Genomic DNA, 13,768 nt, shown 5'->3' with positions numbered 1-13,768 from the left:
AAGCCAGCTTGCAATTATCTAACTCAACCGAAAAAGCAACGAATTGATTAGAGGAGGAAATCACCAAAGGAGAGAAATCATCAGTACAGAAGCACCATATGGATGGTTGAGGAGCAGTATTGAATAAAAAAGGTTTGAAACCTAATCTGCGAAACCAGTTTGCTGGAAATTTAGAGTAATCCATTTTTGGTTCAGCAATATAGATAAAATTCGGATTGTGTAATTTAATCAGTCTCTTTAGGGCTAATCTAGAGGGGGCATTAGCCAAGCCCCTAATATTCCAAAAAATGCTCTTCATGAGTGACGCGCTTTTAGGCCTGCTTGGGACCTTGTGGGATATTTTTGCTTTTTTTAGTACCCTGTGACTTGTTAAGATTTGAGATGGCAGCAGAGAAGGCACCTTCACCCTTCTCCTGATTTTCCAGGTTGCCCCAAGAATCCTGAAGAAAATCGGCGTCGACCTCCTTGTCCAAGCCCAACCTCTTTTGTGTAGCATCAACAAAAGATGAAACCTGAGATTCTGAATCCACTGGCACCTGAGAAACAAAATTACTGGAATTCTGATGAACCGGATCAGCAACAACTATTTCAAGGGAGCTGTTATTAATCACCGGGTCTAAGATCCTAATTTGAGGATCCTCAACCCCATCTGCTACCACAGTGTTGTCCGAAATTCCCTCTTTAGATTTAGCTGCAATAGAAGCATCACCAGGAACTGGAATTTCCGGATCAATAATCAGATTCCCGCTAGTTTTAGGGACAACCGAGACCTTAGCTTTAGAGATCTGATTGGAATTAGATTTTCTCAAGAACTTACAGTCCTGCACTTCATGACCCGTCTTTTTGCAGTGGGAACAAAGAGCCGGTATATTCTCATATTCTATGTCCGAGAAAAACGCAAAACCTTCACGTTCTACAAGTACATTATGATGTAATGGTTGAGTCAAATCCATTTCAACAAGAACTCTAACAAAATGCCCAAAAGTCCTATCTAATCTGGATTTATAAGATGCAGAGTCAATGCATATCGGTGTACCCACACAGCTAGCAATTGCAAACAGAATACGGGGCCTCCAATATTCCTGCGCAAGACCAAAAAACCTGACCCAGACTTGAGCAGCTGTGTTATGCTGCAGCGACGGGTTGAAATCCTTAGACCAAGCAAAGAGCTTCAGCATACCAGGATTTAAGTTGATGGCTCCAGAGGCACGCACTCTTCGCATATCTTCAGCACAAGAAAAGGTAAGCTCGTAGAAACCTTTACCAAGAGAAAGAATTCCCCAGTGTTTCACATCAGACCATAAAGAAGCCAGCTTCACTCGAATAGCCGCCACAGTGAGTGGTGAAGAACCTTTGGGCCAAAGGACACGGCCATGGAGGTTGTTTTTGCAGTCATTTAACCCTGCTTTATATTCATCTTCAGGAATAGTAATGGAGGGACGATCTCCTTTGATGACCGGAGGTGGAAATTGAGAGAAAGGGATGTCACAAACCCCTTTAAGAGCTTGGGTAAAAGATCTAGCAGGAGGAGCTAAATCAACTGAGGGAACCTTTGAAGCTTCTGGAATGGAAGGAGAGGACACGGGAGCAGCAGCTTCAGGGAAAAGGTCTTTGAAATCCATGACAACAATCCCTAGAGCATGCTAAAAGAAGGGGGGAGCGCTACGAACACTTGCGAGGAAAGCGGCAGCGGCAGCGGAAGCGGCGGCAGCGCCGTAGATCAAATCCTTCAATATAGCCAAAATCTATCACACAATTCAAGTCAATGTAAAAAACTTGCCTCTTCAATATATATATATATATATATATATATATTAGCAAAACAATTTTATCCCGTTTGATTTAATAATAATAATAATAATAATAATAATAATAATAATAATAATAATAATAATAATAAATATTCTATAAAATTTTTTGATTCTCCATAAATATACTTCAGTCACGTCACGGACTTCTGTAGAAAGTTAAATTCAAAATTAAGAATTTTCATTTTTCACACTTATTGTATGATAAAAAATAACTCTGAATTTCACACTATAGACTTCCATAAGAAGTTTCTTTATTTTACACATTACTTTATACATTAAAAAATTAATTACTTTTGTAAATACAAGTGTTTGATGTAAATATATAAAGGATCTGTTTGTTTTAATTTTTTTTTTTTTTATGATTTTTATAATATTACATAATTTTATGTAAGAAAAAATTATAATTTTAAATAAAAATTTTATTTGAATAATTATTCTTAAAATGTTAATTTAGATTAAAATGTTAATTTTGATGTTTCATCTTTTTATTGAAAAAGTTTTTAAATATTAAAATTTTAAAAAATATCATTTAATTTTAAACTATTTCAAATAAATTTTTGTAGAAGTTAAAATGTTAACAATATATATGTTTATATTATAAAATGTTAAAATTATTCTGAAGGGTTCTATTTTGTATTTTTTATAGTCTCAAAACTCTAACATGTTTCTCTTTGTTCCTCATGATGGGGGCACAGGTGTCCTTAAAATTATATATTTATTTTTCATTTCAATTTTATTCGTTTATATCTGGGCCCCTGTTTTGTCATCAAACTATATTTAAACAAACCAAAACAATCATTGTAAATAAAATGTTATCCTTTAGGAATAAATTAAATAGAGGTAATAGAATACCCAAACAATATCATATATGTATAAATGTTATAATTTATCCCGATTGAATAATTTCATCTTAACCCGGCCTCCAATTTTAAAGAAAAGAGTTTTGATAAACTGAAGTTAAACTAGATAAATTAAACAAAATTTGATCAATAATATAAATTAGATATAAGTGCACAACTGTATATAATAATCATATCAACTCAAGTCTCGAGAATTACAATAGTTGACAAAGCTCTTATGTAAAAATTTTAAACATTTTTAAAATTTATTTCGACTCAAAAAACTCTAATTAATTTAAGAGAATTCTCTATTTTTTTTTTTTCAGTTTTTTTCTAATTAATTTAAGAGAATTCTCTATTTTTTTTTTTCACTTTTCAAAAAACTAAATATCATCTTCTATCTTATTTTAATATAAATCAAGTATTTTTTTAGGTGCAACTAGATATACTTATCTCTCAAAATGAAAGAATTGAAATGAACAGGAAATCTATCTCTTCAAAAAAAATTAATAGTATTGCATAATATTTAACTTCTTATTATTTCAAAACTTAGATTAAAAAATCACTTACAGTTATTTTTTTTTTATATAAATAAAATATTCTTTTTGTGCAGCTGCAAAGACTAATCTATCAAGTCTTATAGAATCATAATACACAACAAACTCTCAATAAATTATCTCTAAATAATTTAACACTGCTACATATTTAGGGTTGAATTCGAAATCAAAACATCTAGTTAAGCTAAAAAAAAACTCCGACATCTCATTCAAATATTTTCGGATACTTTAAACATTATTAAATCTCTATCTTTTCATCTAAGTGTTAGGTAACTTGAATTTGTATTTATATTAAAATATAAGTTATCAAATATAATACTAACAATCATTGATTATATTATATGGTATTTTAATGATAGGAAGCTTAAGAGTGTATAAAGCTTAAAAAAAAAGAGTTAAAGTTGTTTCTTGGAAGCCACTCCATTACATCTTTGTACATAGCACGTCTCCTATATAAAGTGCTTCTTATGCAAGCTAACATTTGTGATTCCCCTTTCACTATCTCTTCAACCTTTTTTCTCCATCAAAACTATAATATATAGTTTTTGTCTCTTGGACAAGAAATCGTTGACTTCTCACACCCCTTCTTCTAAAACACACACATCATCAACAAAAACCAAACCAACTTCACAATGAAAACCAAAAACAACAAGGTTGGAAATGAATTAGGTTGTGGTTTCATGAAGAGAATTTTCCATCTCAAAAGTCCTAGACTAAGAAACTCATTAGTCCATTCCCTACCATTGAAAACTAACAACAATGATCATCTCAAAAATGAACCAAACTTGTCTCCAAAGAAAGTGAAAACAATCTCCAACATCACTACACTCACTAAAAATCCGAAGCGTATTTCAGACACTACTTCAAGAAGCTCGACATCATCATCGTCTACAGGTAGTTCAACCCACAAAAGGGTTGAACAAAACTGTAATACAAACGACGATGATGTCAAGCTTCAAATAGAATCAATGCGGAATTCTCCACAACTTGCTAGAATAAGGACTACTCGCCCGCGCGACAACGAGAACAAGTCCATAACCAAAGACTTTACTCCCTTGAAACTCACCGGAAACTTGCTAGTGAACAACACTCCAAGAAGAAAAAGTGTTGAATGTTTACCTAAGCATTCAGAGTTGAACTCTGTGTCAAGTTTTTATAATAGTAACAATGCGAGAAAAATGGTTATGGGGAATATCATGAGGAAGAATAGTAATGAACTTGCACAATTTCTAAGCCAAAGACACAATACTAAAGAACCTGAATGGTTGAAATCAAAGGGGAATGAAGCTTACAAAAAGGGTGATTTTGAAGAGGCTTTGGCTTTGTATGATAAAGCAATTTCTCTTGACTCGAATAAAGCAACTTATCATTGTAACAAAAGTGCTGCTTTGATTGGATTAGGAAGGTTTCAAGAAGCGATTATTGAGTGCGAGGATTCGATTCGGTTGGATCCTTCTTATGACAGAGCTCACAACCGTTTGGCAACAATATATTTCAGGTACTTGGTTTTTCTATATTGAAAGTTTCTCGCGATCGCGTTCAAATGTGTCCAATGCAATCTCAATCGTGTTTGAATGTTGCTCATTGAATTTCAAATTTTGATGCAGATTGGGAGAAGTTGAAAAGGCACTGAATTGCAATCGATCAACCTCGTGTGTTGATTCTGTTCTTGCTTTTCAAGCTCAGGCTCTACAAAATCACATTAACAAATGCATTGAAGCTAGGAAGTTCAATGAATGGAGTGTTGTATTGAAGGAAACGCAGTCTGCATTATTCTTAGGTGCTGATTCAGCTCCACGGGTTAGTTAGTTCCTCGATCACGCGAGTTTCACGATAAATTGTTTTATGTGTGCTAGAATTGATGCTGATTAGAATTGTTTATGTGTCTTAGATTTATGCTTTACAAACTGAAGCCTTGTTGAAGCTCCTAAGATATGAAGATGCAAATGCTGTTTATGACAAAATGCCGAAATTTTCACTTGATTGGTGTAACAAGATGTTTGGCGTGGCTAATAGTTCTTACCTATTGATCGTAGGCGCACAGGTTTACTTGGCATCCGGCAGGTTTGTGAAAATAATTCACCTCAATTTCTTCAAATCATTAGAGCCGTTTAAGTTTTTGAAAGCCATGTGTAGTTTATCAATAATTTCACTTTACAGGGACTTCAAAAACTTGAGACGACTCTGTATTTAATGAACCTAAGTTGAATTGAACTTTGTTTGTTGACAGATTTGAGGATGCTGTCGCGACAGCTCAGAAAGCAGCTAGGGTTGATCCAAGCAACAGAGAAATTATTTCAGTGTTAAGGAGAGCGAGAGCAGTAGCATCGGCTAGAGTGAGTGGAAACTTACTCTTCAAGGCATCGAAATACAGCGAAGCATGTGCAGTATACAATGAAGGACTAGATCATGATCCACACAACTCAGTTCTGCTATGCAATAGAGCTGCGTGTCGTTCTAAGCAAGGACAATACGAAAACGCAATTGAAGATTGTGATTCAGCACTTATGCTTCATCCATCTTATAGCAAAGCAAAGCTAAGAAGAGCATATTGTAATGCCAAGGTAATTTGAAAGCTACATCAATATTAACAGATACGAAAAACATATACAGAAAACACGCGATGTTTAAGACCTTGCATGCTTATTTTTCGATTGGTAACATTTTCGCTATAATTTTTGTGTGCGTGTAGTTGGAAAGATGGGAAGTTGCAATTCAAGACTATGAAATGCTGATAAGAGAAAAGCCAGGGGATGAAGAAGTGGCAAGGGCTTTGTTTGAGGCTAAGCTCCAAGTAAGAATACTACATGGTGAAGATGTTAAGGACTTGAAATTTGGTTCGAATTTGGTTTTCATCTCGAGTAACGATCGTTTCAGACATTACATAACCTCGCCTGGTAAGGCATATTATGGATTTTTTTTCTCTTATGCAGTAAATTACATATGAGAATTACAAATGAACTAACTAGTTGCAAGGTTTATTGAATAGGTATGGCTGTTGTGCTTTTTAGTAACAAGGGAACACACAAGCAAGTGCTGATGGTGTTAGAGCAAATCAGCAAGAGATTTCCATCTGTTAATTTTCTTAAGGTTGGTTTTATTTTGACTAGTTTAATTGCCATGCATGATAGAGGTGGCAAAACAGGCTCAGCTCGTCAGACATGCCTGTTTTGCCTGCATTTTTTCGCAAGCCAAACCAATAATCAATTCAATATTCCAAACTAGGCGATAATTTTGGACTAATATAATCGAACTTCAATTATTCAGGTGGAGATTGAAGATCACCCCTACTTGGCGAAATCAGAAGGCGTGAGCACATTCCCGGCCTTCAAAATATACAAGAACGGATCAAGGGTTAAAGAGATTTCAGGCAACAATCACGAGTTGTTAGAAAGATCGGTTAAATTGTATAGCAGCTGAGATAAATAATGCGCAGAAAATGAAGAAAAAACATTAGCTTTTCCATCAAAAATTTGCTGCTTTGTTTATAAGGAAGAGGAAACAGTGTTTCATAGTAGTACATATAGAAGTCTATAAGAGCATTCTTAAGTTATTCATATATTACAAATTTCATGTATATTTGTTTGACAAACATAAACAGATTGTACTTGTTATTTAATGTTGTATAATATGTTCTTTACAGGAGTGTTCTTTACACAGGCTGATGATTGAAATATTGTTCTGATTGGACTGTACTATGATTATTCTAACAGCTGCATACCTTATTAGCTGGAGCAGTAGTTTAATAATTATCCATTTGCAATCAATGTAGTGGAGTAGACAAATGGCCTAATTCAAAAGGTGATAGAAGTTAACATTGTGATTATGTCAATAATTTATTCTTCTTTTGGAATCATTGTTTTGATGCGAAAGAAATCGATGTAAAGAGTAAAAATGGGCTGTTAAAATGAATTCAAAAAGGTATAAAATGACAATAGTGATTCATCATGTGGTTTATTTTATCATAAATAAGCTCATTGAAAAATGAAAATGAAAGAATGAAATAAATTCCAACATACACTAGGTTTGACTATTCTCCAATCTCCGCCCTTGATTTGTTTGATTCTTACTGCACACTTAAGTCTATCTCTGATCAATACGCGTGCATGGTCATTATAAGGGTAACAGTAGATTTATTTATCCAATAATCTCCCCCCAGTGTCAGCCGGGGGATTCGAATCCATGACCATGTTCTGATATCACTCATTGGATCAAGCACATATCACTGCGCTAAAAGTAATTGCGGCTAGTGAGGGCGCAACTTTACTTCCTTATAGTATGAGCCCTCAGGGGCTGTGCCTAAAGCGATGTTTGCAAGCTCCCTCTAGGTGTCATGGGTTGGAATGTTAAGCCCATTTGATTCTCTAAGGGTGACGATGAATTTGTTTATCCAACAAACTTAAATCACTCTTTAAACAATTTTTATGGGGTGGGAGCAAGAAAGAGAGGAGAATAAATTGAGTTAATTGGGATAAGGTGTGTAGACCTCTAGACGAGGGGGGTTTCGGTATTAAAAACTTAAGGTCTTTTAATATTGCATTGTTAGGTAAATGGAATTGGAAATTAAAAAGTGAGAGAAACAAGTTGTGATATTAAGCACTCACAAATAGATATGGTGAGAAAGATGGTTATGTGAGTGAAAGTGAGCGCATACACTGTGTTTGGTGGCATAATATATGTATATTAGACAACCGAGTTAGGGAGTTTCACAATAATTGGTTTTCAACTAGATTAAGAAAAATAATTAGTGATGGGAATGAGACTAGCTTTTGGTACGACTGGAGGATTGGTGGAGGGACACTAAAAGTCTTCCTTGTTAAATACTTTCATGTGTTCGGTAGTAAATGCTACATTCTGCCTGATTGTGAATAGAGGAGAAAGATGGATCCCAAAAGTGATGAAGGATTATTTCTTGGTTATTCCACAAACAACAGAGATTACAGTGTATTTAACTCCAGAACCAAAGTCATGATGTAATCCATCAATGTTGTGGTTGATGAATCAACTAATGGGGAAGGAACTAATATCGATGACAATGTTGGAACATCATCTCAGCAGACTAATGTTTCAGAAAATGTGGAATACATTGAGTCCAACATAGCAGGACAAAACATATTGGCATTCGTCATCATTTTATTAGGGATCTTGTTGAAGACAAAATTGTGTATCTTGAGCATGTGGCCACAGAGAAGCAACTAGAAGATATATTTACTAATGCTTTGGATGCAAATCAGTTCGATAAATTAAGGGGAGAGTTGGAAATTTTCATTTTTGAAGAGTTATAGCAATTATAGGTGCGGAGGAGCGCAACAAACATTTTCTCTTTCCTCCATTTAGTGGTGCATGACATTTCAGGAAAAAATGCTAGTGTTGGACTTGCAAGAGGGTTGAGCAAAGTTGTGGCTCCTGCTACAATGACAAGGTCCTTGAAAGGGAATGAAGCTAGTTTGATGAAGAGTGTTGCTGGTTGTGGGAAATGTTCTGAGGGGCTGGTGAAGGAACTCATTGTTAACATTCCTAAGAAATGTGACAGTATAATGAGCAAGATGTACAGGAGGATTTTTGACAGAGGTAAATGTTTGGAGATTACAATAAGATTAGTTGTTGTGTTTTTTGCTCCTGGTGAATGCATGGTTGTTTTTTTATGTGTCATTTTTTTTTTGGCTAAAAAGAGGGAGAGATGTTGATGTTGGTGTAGTACTACTTGAGAGGGAGTAGTATTTTTTGTTTGTGTGCAACTGTTTAGGGGTAGCATGATTCATGATGTTCTGCTTTATATCATATCATTTTGTTGCTAATCTGCGTTTTAGGGAGAGCATCGTATGCTAGATGTCATCCCTGATGCATTGGCAACATATTTTTTTTGGAATTTATTTCTCTTTGAGAATGTTGTTATGAGGTTGTGTTCTAATTGGTTTTCTGTTGTGTATGCCTCAGATTTGAGCTTCTCTAGTTCCTATTTTGCTTGTGCATTATTATGAGTATATCTCTTGGAAATAGTGTTGTTTGTTTTATCACTCCATTTTTTAGTTGCTTGTGGATGTTTTGTGCAAAGGTTGTTTTAGCCAAAATGTTGTCAAAGGAGGAGATTGCTAGGTTTTGGTTTGTTGGCTCCATTTTGTTAAAACAACTAGTTCAGCAAGATGTTGGACAAGATGTCATGACATGTTGGCACGATATCGCAACCTGTATTGTTTCTATTTTAAGAAGATTTAGTTCTTGTACTTCAGAAGATTTGTTTGATGTTTTGTGTTGACCAAGTTGCGTATTTGGAGATTTGATTCACTAAAGATTTGTTTCAAGCAAGAAATATTTGATAATTTGGTTCTCAAGATTGGATGTCAAAACATTAATGAGAACATTATTTTCTGCACCAGAAGATTTTATTTGATATGATTTAATTTGCAGATTATTTGATTTGGCCAGATTTAATATCCAAGCCCAAACACTTCTATGGCCATAAAAAGAAAGACTCTAATCCTAAAGGACTTACGAAGCTGCATTTGAGAGAATATACTTTAGGGTTTCGTCTGTTCATCGTGAGCCATTCTTGCATCATGTTGATGCTTGAATTGGACTGAGTTTTGAGATGTAATTTGTGAATTGTGAATACAAGATTACACTCAAAGATGTTTTTGATTTATGGCAAACTCAAATAAGCATCCAAACAACAAGGCGGAAGCAGAAAAGCAAAGCATTGATCACTCATGATAGTACAGGTTGATCTACTATGCATATAGGTCGACTCAACACAAGCATAACAAGAAGAATGCAGAAAATCAGCAGTTAGGTCGACCTACTGTCAACCCAGGTCGACCTAAAATTGAGAAAAATCCATATACTTCTGCTAGGTCGACTCACAGATCATCTAGGTCGACCTAAAATGAAGAAATCTTCATATCAATCTGCTAGGTCGACCTAATCTAAGAAATTGTTCCCAGAACGCATCAGAAGAGGATTCTGGTCGACCTACTCCTTCAACAGGTCGACCTAACTGGGAGCATAATTCTGCAAGCACTGCTAGGTCGACCTAAGCTCTACAACAGGTCGACCTAACTGGAAGCAAAACAAAGGCACTTCTGCTAGGTCGACCTAAGCTCGTCAACAGGTCGACCTAACTGATCAAGAAAGTCCAAAATTCAGTTATTCTTGGCTCCAACTGTTATGCACTCATATATATTGTGCAAGGGTTAATTATTCTGCAACACCAACGACTGAAAGATACACAAAGTCTTCTCATCTTCGTTCTTCGTCATCTCCAACACAATTACACATAATCATTCTTGCGTTGAGGGTGAAGATTTGTGGGGTTTTTGGTGAATAAAATCTGCGGGTTTTGTCCTCCACGACAGGTGGTTCTTGGGGGTTTTTATCAAGAGGTCGTCATTGAGGAATCGGCTGAGTGTAACGATTGAGGAACAAGGGTTCAAGGAATCAAGACACTGCAGAAAGGAATCAAAGTGAGACTCTTGGATAACCTTGATCTTGCTCAAGATTAAGGGGGAAGAAGATTCAAAGGATCGACATAAGTGGTTTATCGTTTATCGCTTTGTTATCTTCTTTGTATAAACTGCTTTCAACATTAATGAAAGTTTTCCCAATTTCAATTTGGAATTGGGGGCAGACGTAGTCGTAGCGAGGACGGTCGACGAACTGCCTAAACAAATATCGTGTTCTTATCGCTTTTATCTTTTCCTTTACATTCTGTTCATAATTGGTATAATTGCAAAATTGATTAATGATTCAAGTGTTAAAATTGTGAATTAAAAGTTCTGCATAAACATCACAATTCACCACATCTTGAATTAGCATCAATTTGAATATTGTCACCAAGTGTTTGTCTATTTGCTTAATTCACTATTACTGCAATTGCAAATCCAAGTTTGTCAATCTAGAAGTTAATTGATATTCAGTTGTGACACGTATTGATTCGATAGCATATCTTTTTATCGGTAATCTCAACTATTTTGTGGTTTTGTAACATATATAACCCTTTGCAATAGCGGTCTGGAATAGACGCAAGTCGATTCAGAACCGCTTTCTCTATAGTCTGTAATAATCCCGGAAAAACTGTGTAGGATCTATTCACCCCCCCTCTAGATCCTTAGGCCAGCGTCTAACAAGTGGTATCAGAGCTTGGTTCATTTCGTGCTACGTGAAACACTTATTGGAAAGATGGCTTCCGGACCTAAAGGGGCTCATAATAGAGCTCCAGTTTTCAACGGTGAAAACTACGGCTATTGGAAGGATTGTATGTGTGTCCATATCAATGCAATTGATAGGAACATCTGGACAGCTATTGTCAATGGTCCATTTCAGATCACTATGACAAATGAAGCTGGTGCAGTTGTTCCAAAACCAGAAAATACTTGGAATGCTGAAGATGAAAAGAAATATGCATACGATTGGAAAGCGAGAAACATTCTAATCTCAGCTCTAGGAGTTGATGAATACTATCGCGTTTCCCATTGTAGATCCGCTAAAGCTATGTGGGACACATTGCAAGTTGCCCACGAGGGAACTGATGATGTCAAACTAGCCAGGATCAATACGCAACTCAAGAGTTCGAACTATTCCACATGGAAGATGGTGAAACCATCGAAAGCATGCAGAAAAGATTCGTTCACCTGAAAAATCGGTTAAATTCTCTTGATAGACCTGTTTCCAATGCAGTTGCTACTAACAAAATCTTAAGGTGTTTGAACAGGGAATGGCAACCCAAAGTTACAGCAATAAAGGAAGCAAATGATCTCAACACTTTAGATATTACCACTCTTTTTGGTAAACTAGAGGAACATGAACAACACCTTAAATGCCTTGACATGCATGAGAAAAGGGCAAAGAAAGAAAAGAACATGGAAAAGGAGGTAGAGAAGAAGTCAATAGCTCTACAAGCTTCAAGCTCCAAGACCTCAATACAAGAGCTAGAGGATAGTGATACAAGTGATGATGAAGACTCCGATGAAGAAGAAATGGGACTGTTTGTGCGAAGATACAACAAATATCTAAAGAAAAATGGAGCAAAGCATTCTAACAAAGGATTGATCAACTATAGAAAGCAATCAACCAAGTTCAAACAAGATGACAACAACAAAGGAAAAATCAAAGGGCTATGCTTTAATTATGGGAAAGCCGGTTATTACAAACCGGATTGTCCATACCTTAAGAAGGAAAAAGAGAAGAACCAAAGCAAAGGTCATAACAAATCTAAAAGAGCCTACATAGCATGGGAAAGTGACTCATCTAGTGAGAGCTCATCAAGCGATGAAGAAGAAGTAGCAAATTTATGTCTCATGGCTCGTCAACACAAGAAAAAGAAAGTTGAAAAATGTCTTGATATTGCCGAAAGGTTGTGGTTCCTTGATAGCGGATGTTCAAGACACATGACGGGAGACATATCTCTTTTCGTTGAGTTTCAAGCAAAGAAAAAGGGGTTTGTCACCTATGGAGACAACAATCGGGGAGCCATACTCGGTAAAGGAAGTGTAGGTAACCCTTCTACTACTACTATAACTGATGTGCTGCTAGTAGAAGGCCTTAAACATAATCTTTTAAGTATAAGTCAATTGTGTGACAAAGATTTTAAAGTTCTGTTTACAAATTCTGATTGCACAATAGAACATACTAAGAAAAGAGACATTATGTTTAAAGGCTTAAGAGTGAACAATATTTACATGCTAAACTTGGATGAAGTATCTAAGTCCAGTACAAAATGTCTAATCGCTCTAGGCGAAGACTCATGGCTGTGGCATAGACATCTCGCCCACATAAATTTTGACTTACTAAATAAAGTTGTCTCAAAAGATTTAGTAATTGGCCTACCTAAAATGAAGTTTTCAAAAGATCATCTATGTGATGCTTGTCAAAAGGGAAAACAAACAAAAATCTCTTTTAAACCAAAGAACGTGGTTTCAACATCACGCCCTCTTGAACTACTTCACATGGATCTCTTTGGCCCTTCAAGGACTAAAAGCATAGGTGGAAACATCTATGGTTTTGTCATTGTTGATGATTACTCTAGATTTTGCTGGACAATCTTTTTACCTAGTAAGGATCAAACCTTTCCAGCTTTCACACAATTTGCAAGATTATGTCAAAATAAAATGAACAACAAAATAGTTGCAATTCGAAGTGATCACGGTGGAGAGTTTGAAAATTACCTTTTTGAAAAATACTGTGATAAACATGGAATTGAGCATAACTTTTCAGCTCCTAGAACACCACAACAAAACGGAGTTGTTGAACGTAAAAATCGGGTTCTAGAGGAGCTGGCAAGAACAATGCTGAATGAGAGCAATCTACCTAAGTATTTCTGGGCTGACGCGATCAGCACCGCATGTTATGTTCTGAATAGAATAATAATACGTCCTATACTGAACAAAACTCCCTATGAATTACTAAAAGGTAGAAAACCAAATGTATCTCATCTCCATGTAGTTGGTTGCAAGTGTTTTGTCTTGAACAATGGTAAGGATAATCTTGGAAAATTCGATGCTAAAGCTGATGAGGGCATTTTCCTTGGTTACTCACAATCTAGCAAAGCATATCGGGTATATAATAA

The 13,768-nt window shown here is 35.7% G+C and overlaps 2 protein-coding genes across 2 annotated transcripts; one reads left to right on the top strand and one right to left on the bottom strand.

Annotated features, from left to right (window-relative positions):
- Positions 1 to 311: 311 nt before the first annotated feature.
- LOC131619153 (uncharacterized) lies at positions 312 to 1,622 on the bottom strand. The gene has a single exon (XM_058890283.1). The coding sequence runs from the start codon at positions 1,620 to 1,622 to the stop codon at positions 312 to 314; it is 1,311 nt and encodes a 436-aa protein (XP_058746266.1).
- Positions 1,623 to 3,676: 2,054 nt separating this feature from the next.
- LOC131617267 (TPR repeat-containing thioredoxin TTL1-like) lies at positions 3,677 to 7,104 on the top strand. Its single transcript, XM_058888595.1, has 7 exons — positions 3,677 to 4,705; positions 4,815 to 5,007; positions 5,099 to 5,271; positions 5,438 to 5,771; positions 5,900 to 6,104; positions 6,197 to 6,297; positions 6,475 to 7,104. The coding sequence occupies exons 1-7, from the start codon at positions 3,840 to 3,842 to the stop codon at positions 6,625 to 6,627; spliced, it is 2,025 nt and encodes a 674-aa protein (XP_058744578.1). The 5' UTR covers positions 3,677 to 3,839; the 3' UTR covers positions 6,628 to 7,104.
- Positions 7,105 to 13,768: the final 6,664 nt, after the last annotated feature.

The sequence above is a fragment of the Vicia villosa genome, linkage group LG7, assembly GCF_029867415.1.
Source record: "Vicia villosa cultivar HV-30 ecotype Madison, WI linkage group LG7, Vvil1.0, whole genome shotgun sequence".
In the NCBI taxonomy this organism is placed as follows: domain Eukaryota; kingdom Viridiplantae; phylum Streptophyta; class Magnoliopsida; order Fabales; family Fabaceae; genus Vicia; species Vicia villosa.
This window is presented reverse-complemented; position numbering and strand designations above follow the sequence as displayed.

Excerpts from the sequence above, each read along its gene's own strand:
- LOC131617267 (XM_058888595.1), top strand. The coding sequence starts at position 3,840 with ATGAAAACCAAAAACAACAAGGTTGGAAATGAATTAGGTTGTGGTTTC. Across the intron at positions 5,008-5,098 it reads GTGCTGATTCAGCTCCACGG|ATTTATGCTTTACAAACTGA; the intron begins GTTAGTTAGTTC and ends TATGTGTCTTAG. Across the intron at positions 6,105-6,196 it reads ACATTACATAACCTCGCCTG|GTATGGCTGTTGTGCTTTTT; the intron begins GTAAGGCATATT and ends TTTATTGAATAG.
- LOC131619153 (XM_058890283.1), bottom strand. The coding sequence starts at position 1,622 with ATGGATTTCAAAGACCTTTTCCCTGAAGCTGCTGCTCCCGTGTCCTCT.